This window comes from Osmerus eperlanus, chromosome 3, assembly GCF_963692335.1.
Source record: "Osmerus eperlanus chromosome 3, fOsmEpe2.1, whole genome shotgun sequence".
NCBI classification, from domain to species: domain Eukaryota; kingdom Metazoa; phylum Chordata; class Actinopteri; order Osmeriformes; family Osmeridae; genus Osmerus; species Osmerus eperlanus.
In genome coordinates this window covers 10,093,702-10,106,268 of record NC_085020.1, presented here as the reverse complement: position 1 = coordinate 10,106,268, position 12,567 = coordinate 10,093,702, and the positions used below count along the sequence as shown (strand labels likewise).

The window sequence follows — 12,567 nt, the reverse complement described above, 5'->3', positions numbered from 1 at the left end:
TTCCTTTGACATGTTTTCATCGTTTTGTAAACAGCAGGAACATTGACCAAACGCGTAAGCTCTGTCTCTAGCTCTCTCCCTGGCTCTCTCTCTGTCTCTCTATATTTTTTGCCCTCTCTCTCTCTATGTCTGTCTGTCTGTCTTTGTTTGTCTCTCTCCATGATGACCCTGATGTCTTCTCTGCATCCACCAAACCAGCCAAGATGGGAGCTTGTTTGAGTTAATGCTTCTGCTTTTCCTAACCTGTCTTGAATGCCTCTCTCTCTCGCTCTCCCTTTCCTCTCCCTCCCTCCCTCCCTCCCTCCCGCTCTCCCTCCTTCCTTCTCTTATTTGACATTGAAAGGAAGCTGTATACCCAGAGGAGGTGGAGGACAGGATGCAACAGGTAGCTGGAAGAACAGCCATTCATTATTTCAGAACCCCTCAGCGAGTCTTTGTCCTAAACGTTCACAGTGTTTGAGTCTAGTGCATGATATGTACTCTGTGAGTCTCCCTCCTGTCCTGTTTGTTAGGTTACTTGTGGTTTGATCTGTATTGGTTAATGTTATTGCTTTGCTGTACACGCTACCACACACGCAAGGCAACAGAACTTCCCACAACCAAGCGGGCACTCCCACTGACACAGTGTTCCACAGAGCAGAATGTGATGTGGAGTAGAGCTTCATTGAGACGGCCGTCAAGCAACCCTCCCACGACTGCTGCCGTGACAGTCGGAACGACTGGGAACCATAGAAATAGCTTGCACTGTCTGTTCATTGCATTTCATGTTGCTTTCTTCTTCTTCTTTTTTTACTCAGGCGACTGTGACGCTGTCCCGGGTCCCCCCGGACCACCTGGACAGCCGGGACCAATTGGGTTGGAAGGTATCACAGGTAATATGAGCAAGAGCAGGAACATTTCCTGAAAAAAGAAATATGAATAACTTACTAATAATCATATTGGTAAATTAAAAAAGGAAGCATCTGTATTCAACTGCATTCCTCCTAACACAGGCCCTCCAGGACAGAAGGGCTCAGGGGGGGCTTTTGGGCAGGATGGATCCAAGGGTGAGGCAGGAGAGCAAGGCAGAGGAGGGCAACCAGGAAGACAAGGTATAGCCGATGGAACATTCAGGAAATAGAACAATACAACTGCATGTGTTTTTGAACATTCCACTGGCCAGCTTAGTCCAGATTTGACATTTTTGACCATTCTCCTTTTGGTTTGGACCCTCAGGTTTTGTTGGCCCCCGTGGGGACCTGGGCCAGCCCGGGTCAAAGGGCGCGGTGGGATCTCCGGGGGTGTCAGGCCGTACAGGTCGGGATGGGGATCCCGGGGAGAAGGGTTCTCACGGGGAGATCTTTGGGGCTTCCACTGGATCCCCTGGAGAGCCAGGCCTGCCCGGCCAGCAGGGGCTCATAGGCTTCCCAGGAGACCCTGGCACTGAGGGGTTCTCAGGTCAGCAACATCATGGAAACATGCCACAGATGTCCTCAGCTACGCAGATGTACTATATATGTATATTATAGTGCTGAGTAAAGTACAGTTAACCCCCCCCTTTCCTTCTCTCTTCCTTAAAGGGATGGGTGGCATGCCGGGCATGATTGGCTTTAAGGGACAGATAGGTCCTCCAGGCCTGCAGGGGGAGGAGGGCAGACCGGGCCCTGCTGGGACATATGGATTTCCTGGTTTTCCAGGACAACCAGGCCTCCCCGGGCCCTCTGGAGTCTCTGGACAACCAGGTGAAAACAAGAACACAAATATATACTGCCACACGGTCTTAAGTTGTTCTAAGCCATACAACTAACACCCAATGTATGTATGTGGACGTCTGTCTGTTTTTGTTCACAGGTGTGACGGGTGAGAGGGGTACTCAAGGGGATCCTGGAAGCCCGGGACTTTCAAGAGGACAGAAAGGGACCCCAGGGGGTTTCGGAGGAGAGGGGACCAAGGGCCAGGATGGGCGCCAGGGGGACCCAGGAAATCCAGGCCACTCTGGGAATCCAGGTCTGCCAGGATACAAGGGTAGGTTCTGGCCCTTATACTGGAGGCAAGGTAACATACGACAATATTCTCTGAAAATAACAACACAGATCACTTACAGAAAAAGCAGTTTATTGGATTTGGGATCGGGCCTGTGGATTTGGACTTGGAATGAAGACTAAGAGGAATAGAACACACACATGTAGGGAGCGGTGGAGCACCTTCTTGCTGCGAAGCGGCAGTGCAAGGCAGTGAATGACACTGGTGGTGTCATCTTCTGTTCCAGGTATCAAGGGGTCCAGTGGCATGCCTGGGTTTGGAGGCATGCCAGGCAACCCGGGGCAGAAAGGTTTCTCTGGGCATAAGGGAGAGCCAGGTGTACCTGGGCAGACAGGCTACAAGGGCACCGAAGGCCATTCTGGAACCAAAGGTCAGTCAGACCTTCACAGCCCTGTTTCAATACTGTCAGATCCCTCCTGCCTGACATCATGGATAATGCTTAGGGTTATGTATTTTCTAGTGCTGTCAGTTAAACGCGTTATTAACGGTGTTAACGCCAACCCATTTTAACGGCGTTAATTTTTTTATCGCGAGATTAACGTTATTTTTGGCCTAGCAAACTTTGTTGTTTTTTTCACATGCTGTTGCAACGACTACTGACGTTAGAAAAACGTCATTTGCAAACATTTGCACGAACTAAGCAATCCAATCCACTTTTCCATGTTGATAAGAGCATTAAAATGAGAAAAAATAATGGGACAAAAAGAAATCAAGGGACATTTAGACTAGATAAAAATGTGCGATTAATTGCGATTAATCGTGAGTTAACTATGACATTAATGCGATTAATCGCAATTAAATATTTTAATCGTTTGACAGCACTAGTATTTTCCAATCATGTGAGATCGATAATGAGTTCATAGACGGTGGAAAGGAAGAGTCCTACACGTCTTTCTGTTCCTCGTACATACTGTATGAATGACTGTTCCCCTATCCTGTGCATCTACAAGGTGAGCGAGGTCTCGATGGGCCGGCAGGCGAAAAGCCTGAAATTCCTCGTCAAATCATTAAAGATATGAAGGGAGCCAAGGGCGACTTTGGAAAAGTTGGAGATCCAGGCTTCACTGGATCCAGAGGTCGGTCTCGTGCAAATGCACGCACACACAAACACACACTTCTCTCTCTGTTTCACCACCTCCTCATCTTCCATATTTCATATGCCTTCTTTCCCCTCTCCCCACACTCATCTTCCTCTCCTGTCTTCCTCTCCTTCGTAGGTCCAAAAGGTTTTCCCGGAGTTCCAGGGCGCGAAGGCTACTACGGTCTCCCTGGAGATCCCAGCGATGTAAAGGGTCACCAGGGTGACCTGGGGGCACAGGGACTTCCTGGTCCCAAGGGATTGCCCGGAACACCCGGACCCCCAGGAATTTCAGGCTTCCAGGGCATGCCTGGCCACAGGGTAAGATGATGCATGGGTAATGGGTTAAACTACCTGGTTGGCTTTGAATATGTCACAGGACCTGTTGACAAGCTAGCTTGTGAAGCAGTTAACCAGCTAATCTGTTCTACACAAACCAACTCACCTGCCTTGTTATGTTTGTTCTCAGGGAGATAAAGGACACACTGGTTCCTATGGACACACAGGAGATTCAGGTGTAAAGGGTGTCAAAGGTACAAAACCTTTCTCAAAACACACAAAACACACAAACAGTCAGGACTGTTTGTTGATGTTCGTTATCTAAATCATCTTTTCCAGGTGAGGAGGGCCTTCGTATAGATCTTCCTGGATCCACAGGACTGAGAGGAGAGCTCGGTTTCAAGGGGTCAAAAGGTACGTTTACTTCACCATGCAGGAGAGACAAAGGCCCATCCTGAAAAATTTAGTAGTCTTCTTTTCACAGGAAATCACTGAGGTTGGCGTACATTTAAAAAGCATTTAGTTGACGCTCTCTGTCTCCCCCTGTAGGCCAGAAGGGTTTTGGTGGACAGACAGGTGACAGGGGAAGCTCTGGTTTCCATGGCATTGAGGGCAAGAGGGGGGGCCCGGGGGAGCCTGGTGAAGGAGGACTGCCTGGTATGACCTCATCAGACTTCCACTCCATTCACTCACCAGGATTTTCTTTCATGATAACACCCAGGAAGGCTGACAGTTGAAATTACCTTTAGTTCTAACCTGAGCATTTTTTGTATAACTTAATTGACTGTTGCTGGAATCCAACTCTTGTTGTTGTTTCCAGGCTCTGATGGGCAGCTTGGTTCCCCTGGTAACCAAGGTCAGAAAGGCTGGCCAGGTGTTCCCGGAGATCCTGGGACACATGGAGCACCTGGCTTCACCGGACAGAGAGGTAACACGCACTAACACGGTCAAATGCACCCCCTGTACAGTACTGTCTGGTGTGTGTATGTCTGACTGCACTCTGTGGTCTGCAGGTTTCCCTGGTCTCAAAGGGATATTTGGATTGGACGGTCTGAAGGGCCAGAAGGGCATTCCTGGCATCGCAGGTAGAACTCCACACTTCTAGTGTTCATGGAAACAACCCAGACAATACTAGTATACTTTATGCACATACTTTACCCAGTATGCTGCATGTACAGAGAAACAACAGCGTTCATTTACATTGTTTATAGATTTACATTTACATTTAGTCATTTTAGCAGACGCTGTTATCCAGAGCGACTTACAGTAAGTACAGGGACATTCTCCCCGAGGCAAGTAGGGTGAAGTGCCTTGCCCAAGGTCACAATGTAATTTTGCACGGCCGGGAATCGAACCAAAAACCTGTGTGTGTGTTAATTCAGCCGATACTTAGACATACATTTCTTTTGATGGACTTTTCTATCAAGTTTCTCTGCACAGGTGAGAAGTGTATGTAACTATAGCTCAACCTAACAAATACCCTCAGACGTACTGGGTGTGATGACAGTTATTGCTCTGCAGACTCCCTAGCCAGTGATTCTCTGCTTTGATGGCGTCCACAAATGAAGTCAAACAAGAGAGGAGACAAGTATTAAGAAACATAAGAGGCAGTGCTTCTCCGTCACCAGTGAGTTTGTTGTCCTCTGCTAGGTCTGGATACGTACGGACCAGCTGGCAACACTGGGCCCAGTGGGGAGAGAGGAGAGACAGGAGATCCCAACACAGAAGTGGGTGTGCCTGGCACTGTAGGTCTGAAAGGTGCCCAAGGACCACCAGGTTAGTCTTCACTCCTCCATCTGTGACCTTCGTAGCCCAGAGATCCAGACATCAGTTCATCCTAGTACAGAACCAGGATGTAAATGTGTGAATTGTCTGGAATACTTTTTTTATCCAAAGCAACATATAAATATAGAAAATACAGCATAAGATAAAGGATCAGAAGTGTATAGTTCTAGAATATTTTGGTGGTCAGAATCAAGGAACAGTCTGTGTTCACTACTAACATCGCAAAGTAACCACACCTCCGCTAACAGGTGTGGTGAACAAGACTAATACTACAGTGTACTACAATACTACAATAATACTACAGAGCAATATTTACAGTGCAACAATAACAACTCAATTGCAGTAGCTAGCTGATTAATGTATGATAAACCAAAAAAATTGTACAACAGTACAGTGCAATAAGAACATCTCAATTCCTCAACTACAGGTTTACAACAACATCTCAAAATGTCTTCCCTGATACGTTTACTGCCTTGTTAAGAAGATGATCTGTGTCAGGTATCTTGAATAACCTGTCCTTGTCCCCGCCCACTTTTCAGGTGACGAGGGCCAGCCTGGCCCCCCTGGTTTCAGTGGGCCCCAAGGTCCAGAGGGGACCCCAGGCAGACTCGGACCCTCTGGAGACCCTGGTTTCCCTGGCCGACAGGGCTTTCCAGGTGACAGTGTAACCCTGAAGAAGGCTTAGGAAGCGCAGATTCTTAGTAGTGTTGCCAGCCCTCAGGAACTGAACTCTTCCTATCTATAAGGTTTTCCGGGCCCGAGGGGTGTTCAGGGCCAGGCCTCCCCACTGGGAGAGAAAGGTGTTCTTGGTCAGAGTGGATTCCCAGGGTTCCCTGGTCATAGAGGCAACAAAGGAGACCAAGGACCGCATGGATACAGAGGGCAGAGTGGAGTTTCTGGGAAGAAAGGTGGGATGAGAAAATATGTCTACACGCAGTTTATCGTCATCTGTTTATCTGGATCGTTATTCAACGTCTTGGGTGTTTTCCAGTTGAAATGTATCTCTTGTACAGTAACTCAAATCAAGATTGTAAATGACTAATCTAATCAATGACATCCTCTTGTCCTGCAGGAGTCAAAGGAGAGCAAGGAATGATGGGACTTCCTGGTAGGTCAGGTACCAAGGGCAACACAGGGCCAAGCGGCCCAAAAGGAAACACTGGACCCACTGGTAAATGATGTCACTTACAATGAAGAAAAACACAATATTCTAAACCTATGTATAACTGACTACTAAAACTGTTCTGTTCTGGCTCTGCAGGTTTCCCTGGTGCCCAAGGTAACCAGGGCCCCGCCCCACTGCCCCCTAGAGAGCAAGGAGAGAGGGGCCCCCCAGGGCCAGTAGGCATCCGGGGGCCAGAGGGGTCACATGGGGAATCAGGGCCAAAGGGACCTCCTGGAAATCCAGGTAAGTTCACCTGGTGATGCCTCATAGGTCTATTAGTTAATGTGTAATGCATGTAACCCGGTAAACCAGGTATTCCCACCCACAGATGTGTTGTTATTTCATCCCATATCCTTACAGATCAGCCTCATTCCTTACCATAACCTCTCTGTGTGTCTCTCTCTCTCTTTATGTCTCTCTCCAGGGCTCATAGGTTCCCAGGGGCAAAGGGGCATGCCAGGAGTGGGGGGTCGACCAGGTATCCCGGGGTTCCGTGGAGAGTTTGGTCCGCCGGGACGCCCTGGTCTGCAGGGCCAGGAAGGTAGGTTCCGACTGGTGCCTGCGCTGCAGGGCATACCGGGATAAGGGGGATTAGGGCCGGATTAAGATTTTGGGAGAGGAGGGCAGGGAGCTTGTGTCTAGCCTAGGGTTTGGGTCACAGTTATTTAGATGAGGATTCAGAGTAGATCTGAGGATGACATGTGGGTGTGTCTTAGTACTGTTGTGTCATGGTGGTGCAAGTGATTCGTCTCACCCTTCCAGTGAAGCAAATGGGTCTATCCAAAACTGTTCACACTGAGACAAATTAAATCTCAACTCATGAACTAAACTATAATAGATTGACATAACGTAAATAATCTCAAGTTCAAGTCTTGTATTGTCAGATGCATAGAACAACACAAGGTCAGACTGGGCACTGAAATTCTTAAGACAAGACAACGCAAGCACCTGGCATAACATAACATATAAGTACACAGAACATAAATTACATCTATGCTAAGCTTAAATAAGTAAACCTCCTAAATATACAGATAAATATAAAAAATACAATATACTAAACCCTAAATACACATAAAAACCTATTGCTAACCCTATAAACCTATTCTAAACTAAGTGAAGTACAGTGAAGTACAATAGTGCAATATTACTGATAGTGCAACTAGTAGCTGAAAGTGACAGTGTGTAGGTAACTAGTAAGAAGTGGATCAATGTCAATGTCCATTCAGGAGCCTGATCGCGAAGTACAGTGAAGTACAGTAGTGCAATGTTACTGATAGTGCAGTATATTATTGGGTGTGCTCAAGCCTTCGGCGAGAGCACAACCTTTGTTCTCTCACATATATATTTATTGTGAGAATGCTGTTAAGCATTCTCACTATTGCTTTTCAACTTCTCAGTTCTTCCGCCGTTTTTTGGCCTTTAACTCGTTCTGCATACTTTAACCGATTCCTACAACTTTTGTATCAAAACGTTCAGCTCCTTCAGGAGATGATGGCTATGACTTTTGGTATTTCTCACTTTTATACTTTTTAAGACATTAAGGTTTTTGTGCAAATTATTCTCCCATTAAAAGTAATGGTAAATCCTTTCAAATCATTAAAAAGCTTCCTCCTCTTTCAAACGTAACTACTTCAGCTTACTTTCAGCTAGAGACACCATTCAACCTTTAAAATGTTCACAAGACATTCAGCTATTCCCAAATGATTCATCTTTTTCAAATGTTCAGCCAATTTTGAATTATGACAGTTTGAAATACATTAAAATGTTTGCTCCTTCTTGATTTTTATGAATGAGCAGCAAGCAGAGTGCTGCTCTTTTTCTGATATTCAACTAATTTGTCAAACAAATTCCTCTAACGTTCATATAGTTTAACTTACAGAAACAAGTTATACCTTAAAATGTAGGAAAAATTGTCCTCTTTCAGCCAATGTAACTACTAAAGAGCTCCCATTTACAGATTTTCAGCTATGAGCCTTGAAGCGAGAGCAGCCTTTCAAATTCTCTCACTAACTTCAATGGAGAGGTGAGTAAAATCAGTCAGAGAAAGCAAGAAGGAACAAGATTTTGAAACTGCCGATAGAGTCGTATTTCTGACCGCACAGACATATAAAGGACATCTCTGGTTTCGGCAGAGTCTTGTGTCTCGGAAAATATCTTTATATTTTGGATTGGACGTATAGTTTTGCGTCTAGGTCAACTTGTTTGAGGTGTGGATGCTAGGTAAATGTTCGTTTTTCTCTCTGCCTAGCTCGTTAGCTATCACAGCTGCGCCATCACCGTGGCAACCAAACAAACAAGCACCAGGAAAGCAAAAGGAACACGTTTTTGAAACTGCAGGTAGAGTCGTATTTCTGACTGCAGACATATAAAGAATATCTCTGGTTTCGGCAGAGTCTTGGGTCTCGGAAAATATCCTTATATTTTGGATTGGACGTACAGTTTTGCGTCTAGGTTATCTTGTTTGAGGTGTGGATTCTAGCTACATTTCTCTTATTCTCTGCCCTCAGCGCGTTAGCAATCATAGCTGCACCATCACCGTAACGACAGACACGCACCACTCAGTCTCTCACTAGTACGTTTACTTGACCATGAGAAACACGATTACTAGCAATTGTCGGTTTATGCCAATAATACGATTACTCCGTTTACATGTGTAATTAGTTATGCGATTACTCAATAAACACGTCTACATGATTCTTTTTTATTAATCGTTGTATGCTCCACGGACAAAACTTGCACCATCATCCTTCTGCAACAAAGTGTCGCCGTGTCTTCCTGTACTGTATTGGCCCTACTGCTGTATGTTTCATTCCATCAACACATTGAATCCTACTAAGAAAGCCGAGTAAACACACTCAATGGTAGGCTACATCTGCTACTGCTATTACTATCCCAACTATAATTTCAGCTGTTAAAACGATAATATTCTTGTTCCGACTAGCTAGCCTACTTCTTCTGTTTAACAGTTCAGCTTTCAGCTTCTCCCGCATTGTAGGCTATTTTAGCTCTTAGCTTTGTTAAGATGATGCAGATGATGCAGTTCAGCTTCCACACTGCCTCTTTTGTGTCACTCACACATTTTTGAAATTCATTTCAGCTTGCGGGTATTTTCTCATTTCTCACTTTTATACTTTTTAAAATATAAAGGTTTTTGTGCAAATTATTCTCCCTTTAAAAGTAATGGTAAATCCTTTCAAATCATTGTTGGAATGCTGCTCCAGCCCCTTTCAAAAATACCTTTCGGTTGCTTTGAAGCTTCAGCTTATAACTTTCTACTAAATTTTCACTATTTTCAGCTTTTTTAGCATGGTCAGCTATCCCCATTCAGGTTTTCAGCATTCTCACTGCTGTTTCGCAGGAACAGCCTTTTCTAGTTATTGTTTATTTTCGCCCCCCTAAAACTCAGTCAATATTTGGCCTACATAGACAATCTAGGTGTCAAAAGTTTCGTCTTGGTAGCGATTGAGTTGCTTCTATTGGGATTTACGTTCCGTTGCATGGTTTAGGCTCAAGTTAAGTTTTTGTGGCGAAAAGTGAAGCTAACGGTGGCTAATTTGCTAGCCACAGTCACTGACGTTACTAACGTCACTACATCACTAACGTCACGAAAACACGCGGGACTACCTGTAGCAGAACAGTCGTTTCGCATCTGTTAACTTGGGGGATAGCTAGGCTAACTATAGCTTTACTGCAAGGCAGCTGCAGAAACGCCACAGGTAAAGAGGCCAGGGTGATAACTATTTACTCATTTTACTTTGTGATGTGAAACACAATTGTGAAATGTAATGTACAATATTAGCTGATATTATTAAGGAAGTAGGCCCACATCTACTTTCGGAAACGGTAGTCTACTATTTCACTGAAGCATTAGTATCATGACATTAGCCTCTGTTGCCCGGGCAACACATACTACAGTGGTCTATGATGCATCTGTTTTCAATCGTTAAAATAAACATTCCTCACAAATACATTTTCGTTGTAGGATTTATTATGACATTACATTACAAGTAAACGATTTGTTGGTGACATTATCATTACCTGTGGTTTCAAACCAGTGTTGCTCACTGCAATGCTGTAGCCTATGCGAGACACACTACAAAACATCTACACAGCTGTTTAGGAAGTCAAACGGCGACAGAACATGTTCGGCACTCCCCTTACTTAAATCAAGTCTTTCAATAGGTGAAACTATCTGACTACTAATCTGAACTTCATTGCCACAGACTAAAGTTTGTCAATCTGTTCAAGAAAATAATTAATAAAAATGAATAATTAATTTCAGCCTAAACCGTACAACGGAACGTTAAATCGAATTCAACCAACGCAATCGCTACTAAGACGAACACAGCAGTAGTCTAGTACTGTACTGTAGTAGAATTTACCGGGGCAGCTTCTCCACACAGGGCTATATCGCATTTTGCGTTGTTACTGACAATGATCGCTACCAGTGAGCTTTTTTATGAATGAGCGATTTTCCACTAAATAAATGTCAAGCTTATTTACGTTTTTGGGGGCATATTTTCAGTTAGCAGATGGTACTGTTTGAATCGCGATTCCATCTTCTACTGCCGGTAACGTTACGTTTAGTCATTTAGCAGACGCTCTTATCCAGAGCGACTTACAGTAAGTACAGGGACATTCCCCCCGAAGTAAGTAGGGTGAAGTGCCTTGCCCAAGGACACAACGTCATTTGGCACGGCCGGAAATCGAACTGGCAACCTTCAGATTACTAGCCCGACTCCCTCACCGCTCAGCCACCTGACTCCACGGTAACGTCGTAGAATAATCTTCAAAGGGGGTTCTTTATTCATGAATGAATGCAATATGAGTAGGCTACATGCCTGCAATATCACGAGAAGGGAAAACTTAAAAGGACTTTTAAGTCATAGAGATTAGGTCATTTTTTACACCGGTCTGCCAAATGTATTCGTTGATTCAGCTATGAGGCTGCCTCTTGCAGGGGAAATGAGAAGACATCATATTTCATTCTACACTTCACTCGTATTTTGAGTTGTAAATAATCAATCAGAAAACAAAAGAATACGCTCACACGTCAAATTGATAGGCTCCCAATTTGATAGGAGCTCTGAAAAAGAGCAGTTCTGAGCATCAAAAAAAGATGCTTTTAAATCTATGTAATCTTTAGCCTATAAATTATAAGTAGGCCCTATGCATTTTTATATAAAATATACCAAATATCAGTTGTAAAAATGTCATAAAAAAACGGACCCCTGTGCAACTGACGCAAGCAAGCAAGCACACCCTACAATTTCCCCAGAAATTGTACCCTCTCTAGTTTATTTTTATGATTTATTTATCTCTGTATATGACCCGGGTCTGCTGAGGATAGCTTTAAAATCCAAATGAACCTTTTGAGAGACACACAAACTCCTTTCTCATCTTCAGGTTACCGTGGCATCCCTGGTATGACTGGGTTACCCGGCATGCCTGGTCGCAGCGTGAGTGTTGGTTACCTGCTGGTGAAGCACAGCCAATCAGATACGACAACTATGTGTCCGGACGGCATGGCCAAGCTGTGGGATGGGTACAGCCTTCTATACTTCGAAGGCCAGGAGCAGGCCCACAATCAGGACCTGGGTTAGTCAGGAACACACACATACACCAACGCATGACAAAGGCCATTGTCTTATATCAGATTGCAACTCATACCTATTCAGATTGTATCATTTTATTATCTTGATTAAATCAAATGATTCAGTGATTGCTTGATTCAATTTCAGGTTTGGCTGGCTCCTGCTTGCCTCGGTTTAACACCATGCCCTTCCTGTACTGTAACCCTGGAGACGTATGCTATTACGCCAGCCGCAACGACAAATCCTATTGGCTGTCCACCACCGCGCCTCTGCCCATGATGCCGGTGGAGGAGGAGGAGATCAAGCCTTATATCAGCCGCTGTACAGTGTGCGAAGCGCCGTCGGTCGCCATTGCTGTCCACAGCCAGGACATCACCATCCCACAATGCCCTGTGGGCTGGCGCAGCCTTTGGATTGGCTACTCCTTCGTATTGGTACGTTTTCTGCTTCCTGTATGGAAGGAACAAAAATGACTTCAAAAATGACTAGCTGACTTCAGCAAAGACTCTAGACATCTACTGAATAGCACATGCACAACTTGACTGGTGTTTACAGTAATACTGGTGTGTCCATGGTTTCTTATGCCACATGTTTGTTCTTATTCAACTTCCTCTCTCTCTCCTTATTCTATCGCCCCTTCATCC

General features: G+C 44.8%; 1 protein-coding gene across 3 annotated transcripts in view; it reads left to right on the top strand.

Annotated features, from left to right (window-relative positions):
- The window catches only part of col4a2 (collagen, type IV, alpha 2), a 51,769-nt gene that overhangs the window by 37,717 nt on the left and 1,485 nt on the right, over nucleotides 1-12,567 (top strand). For 2 of the 3 annotated variants that reach the window (XM_062457131.1, XM_062457130.1), the window contains exons 25-46: nucleotides 344-385; nucleotides 798-872; nucleotides 993-1,091; nucleotides 1,216-1,437; nucleotides 1,560-1,721; nucleotides 1,831-2,004; nucleotides 2,249-2,392; nucleotides 2,973-3,098; nucleotides 3,240-3,421; nucleotides 3,570-3,633; nucleotides 3,719-3,793; nucleotides 3,929-4,036; nucleotides 4,200-4,307; nucleotides 4,393-4,464; nucleotides 5,030-5,155; nucleotides 5,704-5,820; nucleotides 5,911-6,072; nucleotides 6,237-6,335; nucleotides 6,426-6,572; nucleotides 6,754-6,870; nucleotides 11,736-11,927; nucleotides 12,071-12,357. In XM_062457131.1, coding sequence (XP_062313115.1) covers nucleotides 344-385; nucleotides 798-872; nucleotides 993-1,091; nucleotides 1,216-1,437; nucleotides 1,560-1,721; nucleotides 1,831-2,004; nucleotides 2,249-2,392; nucleotides 2,973-3,098; nucleotides 3,240-3,421; nucleotides 3,570-3,633; nucleotides 3,719-3,793; nucleotides 3,929-4,036; nucleotides 4,200-4,307; nucleotides 4,393-4,464; nucleotides 5,030-5,155; nucleotides 5,704-5,820; nucleotides 5,911-6,072; nucleotides 6,237-6,335; nucleotides 6,426-6,572; nucleotides 6,754-6,870; nucleotides 11,736-11,927; nucleotides 12,071-12,357 — 2,900 coding nt within the window. The remainder of the gene's footprint in view (nucleotides 1-343; nucleotides 386-797; nucleotides 873-992; nucleotides 1,092-1,215; nucleotides 1,438-1,559; nucleotides 1,722-1,830; nucleotides 2,005-2,248; nucleotides 2,393-2,972; nucleotides 3,099-3,239; nucleotides 3,422-3,569; nucleotides 3,634-3,718; nucleotides 3,794-3,928; nucleotides 4,037-4,199; nucleotides 4,308-4,392; nucleotides 4,465-5,029; nucleotides 5,156-5,703; nucleotides 5,821-5,910; nucleotides 6,073-6,236; nucleotides 6,336-6,425; nucleotides 6,573-6,753; nucleotides 6,871-11,735; nucleotides 11,928-12,070; nucleotides 12,358-12,567) is intronic. The other variant, XM_062457132.1, reaches the window with a different exon arrangement.